This window comes from Dermacentor variabilis, chromosome 9 (genome assembly GCF_050947875.1).
Source record: "Dermacentor variabilis isolate Ectoservices chromosome 9, ASM5094787v1, whole genome shotgun sequence".
In the NCBI taxonomy this organism is placed as follows: domain Eukaryota; kingdom Metazoa; phylum Arthropoda; class Arachnida; order Ixodida; family Ixodidae; genus Dermacentor; species Dermacentor variabilis.
The window spans coordinates 119470204-119490285 of NC_134576.1; the positions used below are offsets into that span (position 1 = coordinate 119470204).

At 48.7% G+C, this 20082-nt stretch overlaps 1 protein-coding gene across 3 annotated transcripts; it reads right to left on the reverse strand.

Moving 5' to 3' along the window:
• Nucleotides 1–833: 833 nt before the first annotated feature.
• LOC142557370 (chitin deacetylase 8-like) lies at nucleotides 834–19700 on the reverse strand. 3 transcript variants are annotated; one of them, XM_075669161.1, is made up of 10 exons: nucleotides 16233–16386; nucleotides 16064–16162; nucleotides 15895–15993; nucleotides 15726–15824; nucleotides 15557–15655; nucleotides 15388–15486; nucleotides 12250–12559; nucleotides 8694–8879; nucleotides 3600–3851; nucleotides 851–1716 (listed from the first exon to the last, which is right to left on the reverse strand). In XM_075669161.1, exons 1-10 carry the CDS (start codon nucleotides 16351–16353, stop codon nucleotides 1359–1361), a joined length of 1722 nt encoding a protein of 573 aa, XP_075525276.1. In that variant the 5' UTR covers nucleotides 16354–16386; the 3' UTR covers nucleotides 851–1358. The 3 variants fall into 3 exon arrangements, with proteins under 3 accessions (XP_075525278.1, XP_075525277.1, XP_075525276.1); XM_075669162.1 differs by lacking the exon at nucleotides 15388–15486 and having other exon boundaries at nucleotides 847–1716; nucleotides 16233–16390; XM_075669163.1 differs by lacking the exons at nucleotides 15388–15486; nucleotides 15557–15655; nucleotides 15726–15824; ... (1 more) ...; nucleotides 16064–16162; nucleotides 16233–16386 and adding an exon at nucleotides 19499–19700 and having other exon boundaries at nucleotides 834–1716.
• Nucleotides 19701–20082: the final 382 nt, after the last annotated feature.

Sequence of the window (20082 nt, forward strand, 5' to 3'; positions counted from 1 at the left end):
TAAGATCACTTGCACTCACGGATGCAGATGGCCGGCAAGACATCACATTGTCGTCATTTGCGACATAGCCTAATTTGACCAATGTATTTCGGGATCTTTCTACAGACATCCATTAAAGTACATCCAGGACGTTTTCCGCCTACCACCTGGCGGACTTGTGTGGATCAAGGGGCTTTTAGCATTTGTTTTTTTGTCACGCCGCATGGTGTGATGCGCGTTGAAGTCGGCGTAAATGATGTATGATGCTTGGAAGCAGTCAGTGGTTCAATTGGAGCTTTCTTCTAAAACATGTACACAAATGCAACACCGACTTATTTTTTTAAAAGGTTTTCACTGAGTGCAGATTGATATTGGGGTTTGTGGGATCTGGATATATGGCCACTTTCGTTTCAGTTTGAGGCCTTCTGGTATACTATAAGAAAATTTCCATCAACCAGTCTCGAAGTGCTAGTTGCCGTAACAATTACCTCCTGAATTTTTTTATGTATCTCACGGGAGCCATTTCGCGATGCAAAGTGCCCTAAAGTTTGTCTGCGAAAATGGTGAAGAGTGAAACTGCTATGAACTGCCGAAACTGCCAGAGCTATAGTTCAGAGGGAGCATGGAGACATTGAAGAAGAAATGCAAAGCACACTGTTTGTGGACGGTGATAATTCCTTCTTCCAAAGAAACATGTATGAGCTGCATATTCGTGACACGTGAGCCACGAACTGCTGCCAAGAAAATTTAAGCTTTTGTAACGAAAAAAAGGCTAACGAAGAAAAGTGCTAAAAACGCGCGGCCCGCCAGAGCACAAGTTTCTCCACCAGGCAGTGCAGAAAATTGCTACATTTGGTGGGAGAACCGCTAAATTGGCAACGCTGGTTGCAATGCTTGTCAGGGCAGGTGCAAGGCTATATAGCATAACTCCTACTGTTTGGCGTCAAGAAACTATCACAGCATCCTTTATAACGTTCACCAGGATACATTTGGTATATTTTGATGCCGCTATGCTTTGAACACAGCAAAGAGCTCCGCAAAGAAACTGCAGAAGAAAGGGCAGTGTTGGCTTTGAGTAATTTTGCTTTAATTCGAACAACTTCCCCATTAACACCTATGGATATCGAAATGAAATTGCGCTGACCTTCTTCATGTAGGTATAGAAACAGGCTTATAGAATGTGTTGTTCATGAGCTAACACATAGAACACGGTTAGTTTGTAGAGTCAGTAGGTTTGCATATGTCTGCAATTTTTCTATAAAGTAGCCCGCGTTCCTTGCCAGATATCACAGCAACAGGTGGTCAACGTCCATTTGTAGGTGCTGGACTGCTAAAGCGCGGTGTTCACTTCAGTCGTTGGGCACCAGGTGGCAAGTTCACTAGTTGCCCATGGGATTTCCAACCCACGGATAGTTCTTGGGGCACTGAGAACAGGTCGTCATGTAGCGGTCGCCTCCCAGTGATGTATTCTTGTAGGCACACGTGTTCGCCTTGGGACAGGTGCTTTGCACGACGCCGCCAGGGCACGTATGCTGAACGTAGGCTCCCAGCGGCTTCGGGTCCTGCATGAAGCGTAGCACTTCGGAGATGGTCACGAGAAAGACGTCGTCCTTCTGTAGTAGCCAGTCGACGAACTGCAGGTAGCCCTGCTTGCGACTGGGTTGTTGCAGGTAAGCCTCATGAAGGAACAAAGGGAAAGGTGCTCGGTTGGTCGTGTAGAAGTCCTCGAAGTTGGACCTGCACGGATACAAGTGAGCACTAACATATATACTGTGTGCATTCATCCAGTCTTCCTGTAGTCATGCAAAATCTCAGACTAAAGATAGATTTAGTGACCGAAAAAACACCCTGTGGACGCGTCGTAAAGCAGAGTGGAATGCCTAGTGTACTTCTTTCAACCTACAGCAATTTTCTTTATTTGTGCACAAGTTTCCACATGGTGTTATCGTACTTAACGGGTCACTAAAGGGAAATAAGTCTGACTAGATTGACAGATTGGGCTTCTGTAATAACGGATTCCTCATTCTTAGCGAGAACAGAGCTTCTGTATGTGCGACAGTGACAAAAATGGAAAATCTGAGGGAAATCTTGCTTATCAAGTGACATCAGCATTAGCTGATCGCAGAAAGTGGCATAGTGGGAGGTCACATGGGGATTACATCAACACGTCCACTTTGGCGTGGGCGGTTCAAATGGAGCAGCAGAGTGCGAGACCTTGGTGGCAATCTTTTACGCAAAAACAAAAGTGATATAATGGCACACAGTAAGCAATATTATGGACTTCTAGACAAATAACATATTGATCTAGCTCGACTTAATATTTTCCTTTATAATCCATTTAGATAAATGCATGCAGGCCTTCTTCGTGAAGAAATTGTACAAGTGCTGCATAAACTAGTTGCCAATTACAAGCGAATCGTGAACTTGTACATAATTAACTCCTCGTAGTCTGCAGGCTGGTGTGTCCGCATCTGTGTACGAATGAATGAATCAATAAATCAATCGAATGGATGAATGAAGCTTTATTTACCACTGGAAAATGATGGAAGGAGATGGCTTGAGAATACTCAACCACTGTACATTTAAGCTTCTCTCTCTCTCTCTCATGCAGCCTTTGTCCCTGGACACGACACAGTCACAAATGAACATCAACTGACCACTGCAGATTCTTTGGCCGGTCAGTGTCGATTGCGGTTGTGCCTCAAGCACCAGCTACACCACAAATTTGTTAGCATTTTTAAAGCTAACTAGAGCCTCTATGGTTTTACCTTTAAGGACTGATGCTTCACTGAGGTGTATGTGCAACTTGCCCTGTTACGAAACTTAATCAGATCCTGTTTAGTTAATAATTTGTGCAACGCTTCGAGTTTTCGGAATTAATTGTGTCGGCTGAATGCTCGGAGTCGCCACAATGGGGAATGCACCTAACACTATTATATCAAAGGCCCGCACACTTGATACATGACATCATGCGCGTAGAGCTGCAAAAATAAGGCAAAACATTTCTCAACAGAAGCGTTGCGATATTTTTCGTCTGCTGTTCGTGACTCTGGAGTGCCTGCCAAATGGGGTCAGGCTTCTTTTTTCTCTTTTTTTTACACTTGGACCCATGGAGAGAATAGCTCTTGACGTAATATGCCATGTTTGGTTCTACAGAGTTGCTTATGTACACCCATATATCGTCATGTGAAGTTTATTGGTGCAAAGAGACCATTGCGCGTTCGTGAATGTTCTCTGTTCGCTATGCGAAGAACAGCGCATCCGCCCCGCGCCCGACATGCTCTACAACAGTCTTTATATGGAAAGCAGAATCCTTGGACTGTGGTTGCAGCCGACGTCAGCCTAAGCTGCTTCAAAAACGCTGCTTCTTTTTTTACATCGATACTGTATTGAATTGTTGGGAAGTCTCTTCGCGCATTTGTGCGTGGACAGGTTATTTTTTGCACTCTCCATCTTCTTTACCCCCTCCTCCTCAGCGTACAGTCGCCAACCGAACAGGCAATTCTGGTTATAACCTCTCTCTCTCTCTCTATGCGCAGTTATCTTTTATTCTCTCGTTCATCCATTCATTCACGCGCCAACCATCCTGCTTACTTTGCCTCGTCCACTTTCTCGCGCACCTGAGGTACTCGAAGGTGTCGTTGGCCGTGATCGGCTGCGGCACGCACATGTCTGCCATGGAGCACGGCAAGTCCTGGCCCGCGCGCTCGCGGAAGAGCACATTCATGGGCACCACCCAGAGACCCGGGTAGGGGTGCTCGGGGCACGGGTACACCATGCAGCTGCGTCGGAAGCCGAAGTCCATGGTGTACGGGTAGACGGGGTTCTCGGGGCCACGTCTGACGCGCTGGTGGACGAGGGTGCAGTCGTACCTGCAGGCGTATTGTGACAGTTTCGATATATCGCAAAAAGAAAGTGTTATATGCGGGCTCGATAGGGAATGCGCGCTTGGTTTATCCGATTGCGATAGTAGAAGTACACCTTTTTCAACAACCGTTTCGAACGGGTCAAACGAAATGGCGTAAGGATTCAGGCGTAACACTTTCTTTACGAGGGTGTTATATGCTATCAGCAAGGGTGCTTCATATATACTTTACACCATTTGCCTTACGGGGGTTGCTGAAAGGGCGTAAAGATTAAAGGCGTGTAGCAGTCTACTAAGAGTGTAATGACCTATAGGTGCAAGCTGCCAAACTGTGCACCTTTCATAGCAATGGCAGTTATAATACCCGGACGCTCTAGGTGCGTTCGCAGCGCCGCCATTGTCGAGTGCACCTCTACGGTAGCGCATGCTCGGCACGCGCTCAGGGTTAGTGCGAGGGCCTCCAGAGACGGCAGAGCGCGTTTGGCTGCAAAGACGACCAATCTTGTGTGTTTTTCACTGGTCGATCTGGAACAGCATTTCTTTTTCTTTTTTTGCTCCAAGGCGGCGAATCCACACTTCACTGGTCTGCCTGAAAGCGGATTCGCGCTCTCCGCTGGTCGTGTCTGATCAGCTAGGTCCGCGTCGGGATCGCTTTCACTTGCAACGCTGCCGATCGAGACGCGGATTCGGGCGGAAATAGGGCGAGAAGCGCAAGTGATCGCTTCCGCTCGCTCGGTGACATTCGTTGCCGTGGAAACGCGCACAGCGCGGAAGTCGGTTAGTGTGACGTGTCCGCGCAGACTTCCGGTGAGGACCGATCCACCGCGGCGCATTTTTCGCTCTCCCGCTCTCTATGCTCCCGCTGGCAGCTTCAAATTGGTGAACTGCGAGCACTCGCTCCGCGATGTCGTCGGCCGCTCCAGATCGACCAGTGAAAAACATAAGTGATCAACGCATTGCAAACTCCGGTGACCACGAGGACAGGCTATAGGTGGCAGCACTGTCGGCGGGTTTCCTTAGAACACGCACCTATAAGGCGAGATATAAGAAGGAAGAAGCAGCATGTGCTTGCTGCGGTAAAGCTAGGGAAGCTATGGAGCATGTTTTATTCGAATGCGAAGACGTCTACCCAGCGGTCGATTTAGGCACCACTGGCCTCCTTGAAGCCCTTGGGTTCAGCGAGAGCAGTGGAAAAAACATGTCCGCAATAGGGATTAGTAAGAGGCTATTGGAGGATTGGTGGAAGAAAAGTAGGGGAACGACAAAAAGCGGAGACGTACAAAAGCACAGTTCGCAATAGGGGATCAGAAAATTTGGTTGTGGGAGTTCATAGTATTTTTTTTTCTTGTTTAACCTAGGTAGGGCATTAGGGAGTATAATAGCAAGAGCTTGGTGGCGCAACCCACCGCCCCGTTCCAAAGGGGACGCTCATAACATCCATCCATTGTGTGGATCGGTAGTCGAAGGTGGGCATTGAAATGTACTCGGTGGCACTTCGCTGTGGGCGATTTGGGCCGATTGTCTGGCGAGAAAAACGCACTGAATGCAGTGAAGTGATAATTGTCCTCCAATGCCACAAACGCAGTTTCTATTCTACTACGTCGACGTACTTCTTGCGTTCTGCGCATTCTGTTCACCCTGTTGTTGCACAACTAAACTTTCTGCCATTCTCGCACTGGTTATACAAATGCATGTATTCATGTATAGTGAAGTGAAGTTATAGTAGCTAGTTCTTTTGACTCTACTTCACCACTGGTCTACGCATACTTAACTACATTTGACCTCTTTTTCGATGATGTGTCAAATACAAGACGTTTACTAAGTGTAGTTAAAGGATACGCAGCTATGAGTGACTGCACTGTGGCAGGATCGCCATGTGGCTTCACACGCATTTCTTTAGTGGTAGTTGTAAAAATGCAGTATTTTAGCACGAAGGATGCTTTATATTTCTACGTGCATGAGATTGATGCGAACAATATTCAATTATTTCAATCGCGCACTCGACACGTGCAGTCTCTAATTTTATTGCAACGCAAAGTCAAACGAGCCTCTACATCGTAAAAAAACAATGCATACCACAATTTACGACGGCGATATATGTACGCGCACACGTAAACAAGTAGCGGCTGGCAGAAGACGCGACGCGCAATCCGCACTATGCACGTTCAGCCAGTGTCCGCCAGGCGGCGACTCCACTCGATATCGCGGCCAATACGCCCAATCGCCTCGGCAGCGCATCCCGGCTATAGGGCAGCATTCTACCTTCCGCTGCTGGCATGGCGATGCTGAGCTGCTGCGTCACTGGTCCGAGCGGAAAGGGTAGTAAGCAATAGGGGATGGTTGTCGTTTCGGCGGATTGCCGGATGGGCGGGGGCGCAAACGTGAGCGGCCGGAGCGGTGCAGCCGCCTGGCGGCGTAGAGCTCAACCAAACACAGTGCTGAAATTGCAATAACCTACCATATCCTGCTTCGCTGCGGGTGCAAATTTAGGACAGTGGCGTAATTGTGAACGCGATTACGCCACTGTCGAAAATTTACACCAGCAGCTAAGCAGAATATAGTAATTGGCTCTGTGTATGTGTGGTTCAGCTTTACACCACCAGCTGGCGCCACCAATCTGGCCGCTCACGTTTACGAAACCGCCCGCGCATGCCGGAATACCGGAGGCACTAAAATTCTCGAATTAATAGACAATTTTAGTGTGTCCGGTATTACGGCAAGCGCGGGCGGTTTGCCGGTTTAGCGGGGGCATAAACATGAGCGGCCAGATTGGTGGCGCGAAGCTCAACCACACAAACACAAAGCTAATTACTACAGTTGGCTTAGCTGCGGGCGTAAATTTTCGACAGCGGCGTAATCCTGTTCACAATTACACCGCTGCCAAAAATTTGCACCAGCAGCGAAGCAGGGTATAGTTACCCTGCTGGGTTACTGCAGTTTTAGCTCTGTGTTTGTCTGGTTGAACTCTACGCCACCAGGCGACTGCACCGCTCCGGCCGCTCACGCCCCCGCAAATCCGGCAATCCGCCCAAACCACCCCCGTTTGCCGGATTAGCGGACAGGCTAGAAGTCTCTATTCTCTATTACAGGAAACCGGACCCCAGACGCACGCGCCAGGCGTCTCAAAGTGCGACTTTGGCGCGAGAGAATCGAGCACGCGTTCGAGGCTCTAATAGCAGTTAGAGCATCGGGCGCTGGAAGACGGAGGCTGTGATCCCACCGTAGGTCACGCGTTTATATTATAGCATTATAGGCGCACTTCACCCGCTTTGGCGCTATCTAACAGCTAAGACTCGCGAGGCATGTAGAGCGTACGCGGTGCGTCACCGTGTGCACAAAAAAAAAACGCAAATTTGTAAAAGATGCAAGGTACACAAACGTCACTTTGATGGAGTGTGAAGGTAGCCCGTGACGCACGCGCGTGATGCTGTCGTGACGTCACAATCACATATTTATTTATTTAACAATGTCCTTACAGGCCTCGTATGAGGCATTGGGTAAGGGGGGCGTTACAATAAGATTTGAGTATGATACCGCATATTGTTAGAGCGTTAGCTGTCCTATGTCCCACCCTATTTTTTTTTCACCTTGGTAGAATATGGGTGCCGCTGTGTTTTTGTTTACATAACGGGAAAGTATTGACTGTTACTGAAGGAAGAAATTGTGTGTGTGTGTGTATATATATATATATATATATATATATATATATATATATATATATAGTCATACCATGAGAAGCCAACAAACACTGACACCAAAGACAACATAGGGGAAATTACTTGTGCTGAATAAATGAAATAAAGAAACGATAAATTAGTGGAAATTAAAGTGGATGAAGAAACAACTTGCCGCAGGTGGGAGCCGAACCCACAACCTTCGCATTTCGCGTGCGATGCTCTACCAATTGAGCTACCGCGGCGGCGTTTCCCCATCCACTTTCTTGGGTATTTATGTGTACTAGTAGAACCCGTAGAAGTAATTTCCCCTATGTTGTCTTTGGTGTCAGTGTTTGTTGGCTTCTCATGGTATGACTAATAAAAATCGGGCCCCTCGGTTAACCTCCTCTCTTCTAGCTTCTATATATATATATATAACGCGGTTTTACGTGCCAAAACAACGATCTGATTATGAGGCACGCCGTAGTGGGTGATTGCGGAATGATTTCGACCGCCTGGGATTCTTTAACGTGCACCTAAACGTAACTACACGGGTGTTCTCGCATTCCGCCCCCATCTATATGCGGTTGTGGCCGGGGCTCGATCCCACGACCTCTTGCTTGGAGGAAGAAAGTCGAACTTATTCCTTTAAATACTGAATTCGGCTCGGCCAACATCAGCCCCGCTATACATAAATGTCACGTCGTGGATTTCGAAGTAATTTCCGCTGTTTGCGTCGTTTTCGACGGAGAAAATGTTGTCGAAATTCGCCTTGTTTTACCTCCGCTGCCTCTGGACACGCAACGAGCAGCAGCAGCCTTACAAACGACTGAACAAGCCGGAGCGAATGCCAAAACGTCACGATGTTCTGCTCCCACGTGACCACCAACCTTTATCTGCATGAGGTCCTGACTGAATGAACACTTACTGGAAAACGAAAGCGTAACTGGTTCCTATAGGTACATATATATAGTAAATTATTTAGGGTGCTGCGAGGTTTGGCAGTATTTTGTTCTCTTGAATTTCGAGATTGAGGACCTTGGTTTAACACACAAAACTGAAAACTAATAACGCAATTTCAGTACTGTTTTAATTTTATCTGTTTGTTCGCGCCCCCTTTCTATGTGTCAGAATAAGAACGCAGGACACCGGATATCCACTTTTCTGTTTAACAAGTTCTAAGCTTTTCTTACCGGAAATGTTGCGCTTGCATGCGGAAGAGCTGGTCTCCTCCGGTGTAGAGGAATGGGCCCCTCACACCGGTCACATCCGACGCCGGCACATTCGCAAACGTCTCCATCATGATCTTTTGATCCAGCATCTCCCGTTCCCACTGGGTGCTGTTGATGGTGTTCCAGTAGTTCCAGTCGGCTCGGTGGCTGCGCGACGCGACAAAAAAAGTGCGCAGACTGAGAGAGAGAGCGAGAGCTTACGGAAAAGTTATGCTTGAGCAACACACTGTGGAAGTGAGTGTTTTGCGACCAAGGGTAACCGGTCCACAATTGACTACTGTCGCATACCGAGAAACTCTTCTGAATGTCTCGTTGGACACGCCATGACCCGCGAAAGTCACCAGCTTCCTGTGTACCTCTGTGCTGTTTGTAGTTGGAGCAGGTTACGATGAAAAATCTGGCGGTGGGTGTCAGATCGAACTCATAAAAATTTGGGGACGCACAGTTCAAAACTGGGGCGCTATAACGTGAAGATATTCCAAACTTTTCTATTCTAATTCTGTAATCAGCCCTCCGCGACTGGTCAAAAGCTTTTTTGGGCCACCCCCACTCCGCCTGTCAGTCACGCGACGTCACGCAAACCGCGATAGCTACCACTCTCATTATGCATGATTGGACTGAACAAAAGCAATCGGGAATTATGACCTTTAATGCAGAGACTGAGTAATGACGTGGTATCAGTTCAATGGAAAGTGGTACCCACTGTCAAGCAATACATATGCCTAGGTTAAGCGTAAACGAATGAAACTCGTGCTAAAGTGCCCACCGAGATAACGTAAAAATGAAAGGGAAGGGGAATGTAGCAGTAATGAAACACAAAGCGCTTCGGGGCTTCAATAAATATGAGGTGGTGCGTGGAATCTCGAAATGAATGATGGTGCCAGCGCTAACGTTCGCTAGTGCTATTCCGTGCTTAATATAGGATATCTTGTGGCGGTTAGAAATTAACCAAATATGGGCGGGCCAGTTGGCTTTGACGGCCCACGGTAAAGTGCCAAATGAGGCAGCACAGGGGGGCCACGGGTTGGGCCTCTTTTGAAGTCAGAGAAGCGCAGAGCAAAATTAGTTTTGAAGAAAAACTCAGGATCCTGGATGAACATAAATGGGTGGCAAAAGTGCACAAGTATCTTCACTTGAAAAGCGTGGACACAAAATGCATGGAGGAAGAGGGCAGGAAAGTTGGCAACCAAGCACAGGGTAATTGAAACTGTGAATAGACAACCAGATTTCATCAGAAAGTAAGTGAGAGAAACAGAGACAGTGAATTGTATGCAAAGAATAGAAGCAAAGAAATATCATGGAGCATTATAAGAATGCACGGGAAGAAAGAAATTATAAGGGCGAATCTGTACAATAACACGAAGGGCAGCGCCTTGCCATTTAAGGCTCGAGCTGATTGCCGAAGGACAAAAAACATACCGCAGCTAATATTCGCAACAAGATCAGACGTGTATGCTACAGCAAAAAAAAATGCGGCTGAAGTTCAACGTGTCTTGAACCCTGTTATACGAACGAAAGCTCTGGTAAGCATGTTTAGACACGGCTTTGCTTTTAAAATTTTATTGCACATCAAAGGCTTCATCACTGGAGAATTTTAGTGCGACCGGTATTCCGGCAAGCGAGGGCGGTTTGCCGGATGAGCAGGGGCGTGAGCAGCCAGATTGGTGACGCCAGCTGTTGGTGCGAAGCTCAACCAGAAACACAGAGCCAATTACTATATTCTTTTTAGCTGGGGTGCACATTGTCGACAGCGGCGTTATCGTGTTCACAATTACGCCGCTGCCGAAAATTTGCACCAGCAGCGAAGCAGAATATAGTAGCTTACTGCAATTTTAGCTCTATGTTTGTCAGGTTGAGCTCTACACCACCAGGCGGCTGCGCGGCTCCGGTCGCTCACGTTTACACCCCGTTTGCCGAAACCGCCCCCGTTTGCCGAAATAGCGGACACGCTAAAAGTCTCTACTGTCTTGCTGTAGCTTGTCTAAGGTAAGGACTGATTTGCGGTCTGTAAAGTAGTTGCTTGCAGTTAGAACTTGGGTTACTATAATGTTCAGAGTCAGCTTGGCGCCTACGGCGAAGAGTTGACGCGCTCGCATCGGTGGGTGCTTCATCCATGGCGAGACTGAGCGACCAAGCCCCGGCGAGGCAGCTGTTAAACCGTCGCCTAATCACGTGGCACACGGCGGCGAGGCTCAAGCGAGCGCAGCTGCGACGCCTCTCCGCAGCGGATCACGTGACGTGACGTCACACCTTCACGCTCTGCGCCATTGGCTGAAGTTCAAGCGCATGCAGAGATTGACCTTGCGAGTTGTACCTCGAGGAATAGCGCTTTCGATCTAAAATCCGGAGGCCACTCAGCACGTCCTAATTGAATGTGAAGGGACTCGCCGAGTGAGACCCGTAGGTAACGTACACCTTCGAGAAGCGCTTCGATTTAAAGTGGATGAGAGCGGCCGGTCAGCAATCGAGATGAGCGATATATTTTTAGGGTATTGGCGGAAGAAAAGCAGGGAAGAGATTGATAGAACCGGAGTCATTGCAGGCGTAGGTAATGGTATATGTATAGTGATACAGATTTTAGATGCTAAAGGTAGCATCAAGATCAGATAGGCAAGGCTAGATAGCGATAGGTGTAATAAAACCTGGTTAAAACAAGCTGTTTAGGGGACTATTTGTCCCCGCCCTGTTTCGCAAGGGACGCCAATAATAATAATAATAATAATAATATAGTTCGACACCACTCATAGTTACGGAGCATCGGGATGATGCCAACCAAGAGAGGACGTTAGAGACATCTCGAACCCCCCCATCTCTGGCATTTACGGTGATTGGAACGGAAACGCAGTGCCATGTGCTGCGTCGTTTGAGGCATCGAGTTTCTCACTATATTACCGAGAGGGAAATCTGGCGCTGCTGCACTGTGTTATGCATGGGGATGCCGGTATATTGTGACTTCGGTTTGGCATCTGTTCTCGGAGAGCCAGGCAAGCACCGTTCCGTCTGTCGCAATGATTAATTTTCTACTAAAACAGCATTTAAGAAGCTGTTTCAGCTTTATTATTACACAAAAACATGTTTTGTTTAACTATGAGCACTTGTCATTGCATGTACAATTATATGAAACGTAAGAAGTATCAGCGGACCGCTAAAGTTGGACAGACGACAAGATTCGTGCTCGCTTTGGAACAGTTTTGTCGTCTGTTCTTGCTTTTCTTCGCTTGGGCATGCATTGTAGGTGAGTAAAGATGTAATATGCGTTAATGGAAAAATTTATGAAGATTTTACTCTAAAACGCGTTCTTTGTGTAGCCATATCCACGTTTTAGACGAAGCTTCTTACAACACCAGCCAACACAAGCCTCGCAGACACATATACCGTCATTCCCATGACGGCACAGCGCCCCTTAGGCAACTCCCATAGACGGTGGCGCCAGATTTCCCTCTAGGTATTGTGGTGAGAAACTCTATGGTTTGAGGACTGCGAAACATGCGCACGTGACCTCTGCCCGTCCAATCACCTGATCGAGTGCACGGCGATCTCGTTGCCCCAAGAGTGCAGCGCGTTGACGGCCGCGTAGTCCGTGTACTCGTGCGACACGAAGAAAGTGGCCGCGATGCCGCAGCCGTTCGCCTTGTTCTTCCTGGCGAAGCCCTCGAGCAGCTCGCGGTAGAAGGCCATGTTGGTCACCGTCACGGCGTCGTCGAACGTCAGCGTCACGAACTGCGGCACCTGGTCGGGTCGCATGCCTGCGGGGGGCTTGTCGGAGGCGCATGCGCAGTGCGGGCGCAAGCAGACGGCCTCGTTGCAGCCGGCGGCCAGATCCAGCGCTATGACGTGAAAATACGACGGAGACAACGATTTTGGTACTTCTTTTAGCAGGCTTTATAAGGCCCTGATTGCCGTCTACATCAATCCCCCTCTCCCATCCTTTTCAATCTCTGAGAGTGGCCCGCTTTATTGGGCGAGAAAACGGCGGAGTAGACTCGCCACACTACGGTGAGGTCTAGCACAGACAGCTGTAATTCTGAAGAAAGGGGAACTACGCGTTTGAAGGAGCATATCTGTGCAGCACGAGTTTCGCAATATATATATATATATATATATATATATATATATATATATATATATATATATATATATAGGCTGGCAGTACCTTCTTTTCGCATTTGCGCTATATTTCCGCTCCTTATTTTAGATTCAGCTGAAAGATCAGGTATAGAGGTTGCAAGCATCTGCTACTAACACGCCTTGGTACGTTTCTTCCCAAATCATCATTAAAGCGAAATATTGTTTGGGTGTTTGGGGGGGAGGGGAGAGTTTGGCATGGTTGTGTTTCTCTTCGAGTAGATGACGTAGGGGTCAGGTGACAGACTCCGTTCTTCACAGAATTACGCAACAAAATCAAAAACAACTGTAACAAAATCTCGTTACTGCATCAACCATACACCTTCAACCACGTAATCGGTAGGAATTTTTCGGTCTGTGCTCACCCCCAAAACAGACGTCAAGCCGCAGCTGGAAAAGGGTTTTGTATTTGAGTTTCTGTGTAACAGAATTATGTTTTCTTGTATATTCGAATTACCATACCACGCTATCATGTCTGCAGGTTGCGTGTGAGTCGTACTTTACTCATTTCCTGACGCATTTTACGTAGAGAAATTCAATGAGCTCACTAACGAACTTGCGCCAGGCGGAGGGCCAACTAGAATGAAGGCTTATGCTGCACCTCCGCACACGTGCGGGCACGCGCGATGATCGTGTGCACACAATGTATGTGTCCTGGTTGCGTGGCCGCTCTGACCGTTGCATCTGTCGCACAGCGTGTGCTGCGACCGGAGTCGACATTATGGCGCACACTGGATCTTTGTTACGAGCGTCCCCTTTGGAACGGGGCGGTGGGTTGCGCCACCAAACTCTCGCTATTATACTGCCTAATGTCCTACCAAGGTTAATAAAGAAAGTATAAACACTATGAACTCCCACAACCAAATTTTCTGACCCCCTATTGCGAACTTTGCTTTTGTACACTGGATGGATGGATGGATGTTATGAGCGTCCCCTTTGAACGGGGCGGTGGCTTGCGCCACCAAGCTCTTGCTACTATGCTGCCTAATATCCTACCTAGGTTACCAATGAAAAAAAAAAAAACACTATGAACTACCACGTCCAAATTTTCTGATACCCTATTGCGAACTGTGCTTTCGTACGTCTCCGTCTTTTGTCGTTTCCCTACTTTTCTTCCACCAATCCTCCAATCGCCTCTTACTGATGTCTATTGCTGACCTGTTTGCTTTACCACTGCTCCCGCTGAAGCCAAGGGCTTCAAGGAGGCCAGTGGTGCCTAAATCGACCGCTGGATAGACGTCTTCACATTCTAATAAAATATGCTCCGTCGTTTCCCTAGCTTTACCGCAGCAAGCACACTGTCCAAAAACAGTACCGCCACCTAGCGGCCGCCGCCACTCAGACAGACCTCAAACGACATCTGGAAAAAAGGCTTTGGCTCTAAGTTTCCGCGTGACATAGTCATATGTCATCTCGTATATTCGTTTTTCAGTGTGAAGCTATCATTTCCGAAGCTCGTGTGCAAGTCGTACTTTACGCATTTTTACAGCGAAGCTGTTAGCCTCTGGTTGGTCGTCATTTTTCGTGTCCCCGTCCGTCAGCAAAAAATGTCGGCCGATCCCGTCGGCAGTGCAGGGCTGCAGGAGCAGCGGCTCGTAGTCCCGTAAGGCGGAGGCTTCAAGCAGCCAGCAAAGTGAAGCGAACAGGGCATATATTCTTTGGAATCACGCGTACAGCATGCAGAACAGCACGCGTTTCGATAAAGAACAGTCACGAAGCAATCATCCGAACCACACAGTTGATGATAAGGCGCTCCTGATAACAATGCGAAGCACGTAGCGCTACCCGCATACGTTTCCCGGTAAAGATTACCGTTGCTCAAGCTGCCGCCCCCATAGAGTTTCCTACAAAATTTTGTAGGAAACTCTATGGCCGCCCCGACGGGAGCTTGCGACGTGGGGAGTGACGTCTCTAGCCCCACTTTCGTATATAAAAGAACCAGCCTTGCAACTGTTTCAATGTTGTTGGCGTGCTGTCAAAATTACCATTACTACCATTACTCTAAAGCAATAAGGCATTGCATACCCTCCTGAGCAGTTGTTGTGGTGGTTTTCGACAGCTTCGCTGGACATCCACATTCGCAGACCTGAGCATCGCAGGGCCGAGAGGCGCGAGCCTCCGAGATCCCCTCGGTGAAGCGACCAAGGATGCGTCACAGCGGAGATCTTGGAGGCCCCCGTGCCTGCTTGGGTCTAACTTATAGACAGCAATATATTATCACTTTGTCCCCACGATATTTTGAATAAGAGACCGCCCTCGTTCGACATCGGGGCACGTTCTCGCAAACATTCGTCGTTTGTACAGTCGGCCACAAAAGCTTACAAGTGAATTCCCCTGACGCGCGGTCACATAACCTCGAAGTCTGTAGCAGTTTTTGCTGCCTTAATAGGGTACAAAGTGACATTTGTCGTGGAACACATGTCTATCAAACTTTTGTCCCGTAAACGTATGCAGCCTCCGAGGTTACATTTTGAACCTGCAACCATTAATTTATAATAGCAAAGCCGGTGGAAAAGCTGAGAGTCAATACCTGCTGTGGCATTACTGACTGCGGTCGTTGTAGAGGCACTGGGAGGGGTCCGAGGTACTGTTGCTGTGCTTCCTTGCGTGGAGACGGCTCCTGTAGTGGCTGCAGTGGTTACGGACCCCATTAACTGCTACGTACCAACAAAGCCGGTGGAAAAGCTGAGAGCCAATACCTGCTGTGGCATCACTGACTGCGCTCGTTGTAGAGGCACTGGGAGTGGTCCGAGGTACTGTTGCTGTGCTTCCTTGCGTGGAGACGGCTCCTGTAGTGGCTGCAGTGGTTACGGACCCCATTAACTGCTACGTACCAACAAAGCCGGTGGAAAAGCTGAGAGCCAATACCTGCTGTGGCATCACTGGCTGCGCTCGTTGTAGAGGCACTGGGAGTGGTCCGAGGTACTGTTGCTGTGCTTCCTTGCGTGGAGACGGCTCCTGTAGTGGCTGCAGTGGTTACGGACCCCATTAACTGCTACGTACCAACAAAGCCGGTGGAAAAGCTGAGAGCCAATACCTGCTGTGGCATCACTGACTGCGCTCGTTGTAGAGGCACTGGGAGTGGTCCGAGGTACTGTTGCTGTGCTTCCTTGCGTGGAGACGGCTCCTGTAGTGGCTGCAGTGGTTACGGACCCCATTAACTGCTACGTACCAACAAAGCCGGTGGAAAAGCTGAGAGCCAATACCTGCTGTGGTATCACTGACTGCGCTCGTTGTAGAGGCACTGGGAGTGGTCCGAGGTACTGTTGCTGTGCTTCCTTGCGTGGAGACGGCTCCTGTAGTGGCTGCAGTGGTTACGGACCCCATTAACTGCTACGTACCAACAAAGCCGGTGGAAAAGCTGAGAGCCAATACCTGCTGTGGCATCACTGACTGCGCTCGTTGTAGAGGCACTGGGAGGGGTCCGAGGTACTGTTGCTGTGCTTCCTTGCGTGGAGACGGCTCCTGTAGTGGCTGCAGTGGTTACGGACCCCATTAACTGCTACGTACCAACAAAGCCGGTGGAAAAGCTGAGAGCCAATACCTGCTGTGGTATCGCTGACTGTGCTCGTTGTAGAGGCACTGGGAGTGGTCCGAGGTACTGTTGCTGTGCTTCCTTGCGTGGAGACGGCTCCTGTAGTGGCTGCAGTGGTTACGGACCCCATTAACTGCTACGTACCAACAAAGCCGGTGGAAAAGCTGAGAGCCAATACCTGCTGTGGCATCACTGACTGCGCTCGTTGTAGAGGCACTGGGAGTGGTCCGAGGTACTGTTGCTGTGCTTCCTTGCGTGGAGACGGCTCCTGTAGTGGCTGCAGTGGTTACGGACCCCATTAACTGCTACGTACCAACAAAGCCGGTGGAAAAGCTGAGAGCCAATACCTGCTGTGGCATCACTGACTGCGCTCGTTGTAGAGGCACTGGGAGTGGTCCGAGGTACTGTTGCTGTGCTTCCTTGCGTGGAGACGGCTCCTGTAGTGGCTGCAGTGGTTACGGACCCCATTAACTGCTACGTACCAACAAAGCCGGTGGAAAAGCTGAGAGCCAATACCTGCTGTGGCATCACTGACTGCGCTCAGAGTCGGCGCACTGGGACTGGTCAGAGGTACCGTTGCTCTGTTTCCTTGCGTGGAAGCGTCTCCTGTAGTGGCTGCAGTGATTACGGACGTCGTCGAAGAAACTGCAATTGTCGAAGACGTTTCGGTAATAAGATAGGGATGTGCGAATATTTGAAGCTTTCGAATAACGCATCGAACAGTGTCCCATTCGATCCGGTCTTCGAGTCGAGTAGTCACTATTCGTAAGGAATATCTTGCGAATAGTTTTCGAACATTTCGAAACGCTAACAAGCGTAAGATTGGAGCAAAAGTACGATAAATTTGAACCCTACGGACACGCGGTGCCTGCCTGCCAAATCTCGCGGCGATTTGTCCGGTAGACTCCCTCCCGAATTCCGACCACTTCTCCCGGTTGTACTGCCGCGGCCATAAATTTAAAGAAAAAAAGACTGCCCCCAACGCCACCGCGCAAAAAAAAAAAATACATACCGCGTCATGAGGACAGTCGCATCGCAATTGCCATAACGTGCTATGGGTGGCTAGCTAGCAGATTTAAATCGAAACCATTCATGTGTACGCAGTGTAGGCCTCCATCACTAGGGCGCTCGGGAAGACAGCGCGGACGAAGCCATCAGCCATCTCGGCTCGCCTTTAGACCTTCCATCCGCCACAGATCATCTCCAAGACACGGCTCGTGGGCATGCGCGCTCTCCTCCACTCTTCAGCATAAGGCAACACCACCTAGATAGCACAAGGCCCGCTGACTAAAATCCATGACGTCACGCTACTTGGCCCGAAATCTCCATTGACAAGGCTGGTGTGCTGAAAAGCGGTGACGTCAAAATCCCCACTGACTACTTGAGAGCATCCTCATGAGATTCCATGGCAGTCGGGCCAGGTAACATGACGTCATGGATCGGAGCGAGAAGGCCTTGTGCTCTCTAGGTGGTGTTGGCATAGGTCGCGCTGGAAGACAGGCATGCATAAGAGTGACAATAACTCTCGGCTCGCCCTCGCACGCATTCTCTTGCACCAGCTAATTATTATCGCACTAGGGCTTCATGCGGAACATCACGCGGCGACAGCGAAAATTCGCATAGAGTGGCAATGTAATTGCTCTCGCAATTAAAGAGTAAACCAACGGAACATCGACATGACTGTGTCTATCCTTGTTAATGCGAAAGCGTTACGTAGCTTTTGAGGTGGCGAGTCCGGCGTTGGCGTGACCACGATTTTCCGAAAGGGCTACGAACCCTTGACCTTTGGTAGGCGTCGAAACCCACAACCTTCGGTGTTAAGGCGAATTAGGGCACAGTTAATTGAGGTATAGTTAATCATGACACTCGAGCCCTCGACCTTTGGTGGGAGTTGAACCCACGACCTTTGTTGTTAATTAAGCCGAAGTTAAATTAAGATGACTGAAAGGGCATAGACGTCGCGAGGTGGTCGCAATGCTTTCGCATTCAGTGCCCCTTCAATTTTTGGCGTTCTGCTGCCGAGCACGAGGTCGTGGGTTCGATCCGCTGGTAGTCGTATTATCCGATTAACCGGGCTTTGTGTGCAGGCATTCAAAATTAATCCGGAGCACTTCACTGTATACGACGTCCCCCAGAGCAGACGGTGCAGAGCATACAATTTTCGCAAATTGGGAAAGACAACTTTTGTACAAATAAGCACACGTAAAATACTAGCGCATGAAAGTTAAGGAAACCTGCACCAAGCAAAAATACAGCACTGTGAAGACACAATAACCGGAAAATACGTATGCACAAGTATGTAATGAAACAGAACTTCTGGAAATATGTTAAGGCTCCGCGGGCAGGAAATGAAGTTACTGCTGATAATTAAATAAATATCAGCTTGACAGCTCGTCATTATGGTACACCGCTGCTATTCTATACTGCCGAGTATAGTGCATGCCACTAAGTTGGCAAAACGAGATGATGTCGACATCACAAGAAGTAGGGAAAGCAGAGACAAAGTAACGCAAGCTAGTTATCCTTAACCTACGTTTGCGTTCTATTTCTGCATGATTGTATACATTAAGAGGCGCTTTACACCATGCTTTCGATATTCATGATGCACGTGTCACGTATATATGTTCTTACTCGCGGCTATTCCCGACTGCTGGGAGCGCATGTCTCATTGAGGTTTTCAGTTTCTAGGGAAGTGTTGCCGAAAATTGGAAAACGTACGGGGGAAAAAGAGAGCTCGTTGAAGTATATGCACCTCGTCAGTCGCGATGGAGCATTTCCCCCTTACCATTTCACATGCTGATCGTGAAACTTACGCTTTGACTTTATGCGATTCAGAGTTCTCGACCACGTGTTGCAAGTCGTCACCGCGGTCCTGCAGAACACCGTCTGCTGTTCGCAGCTATAGATTTCTCATACAGCCCCCGTTGATTCTTACACCTCTATATAGACCTCGCCAACCTAGCATTTGAATATTTCTTGGTGCTGGCGAAGAGTATCTATAGTTTGAAGAGTAGAAGAGTATATAGAAGAGTATCTATAGGTTGAATACTGCTAGACGAGCAGACGGCTGGACAGCGAGCATGAGGCGACGTATACGAAGCGTTACCTGACTTCTGGTAAGAAGAGCGTGTCGTCTGCTCCACCGTTGCGGTACTCGCAGCATCGGACCCGAGCCATCCCAATGCCGCCAACAAAAGGACGCACTGAACAAGGAGCGCTTTTCGAAGCGGCAGAAACATCGCGTCCGCTCGAAGCCGATAGCTGTGGATCCGTCTGTTTCCCCGATCGACGCTCGGAATGGAAGTATATAATGCCTCGAAATGCAAGAGATAAGAACCCTTGTACTGATAGATAAGAACAATGGCTTTGCCGGAGGAGACGTGCAGTTCCCTCGTTCCTCTGATTCTGTGACACGCGTACAACGCCCGCCGACCTGATTGCTCGATAAAGTCAATGTTGAGCGTCTTAGGCGATGTCTATATTTAATTTAGTTTTTTATCAGATAAAAGCAGTTATGAGCTATTATGCTCTGATGATCATGGGAAGGACATTTACGGAAGAATGAAGCCGTGTGCGCTGGAGCGCACGCGGCTTCAGACATTACCAAATCATGACCGGGAACTTAACGCTGTCGTTGAAGAGTGTGCAGCCATTGCATTCTGCCGGCACAAACTGATGAGGCAGACATTT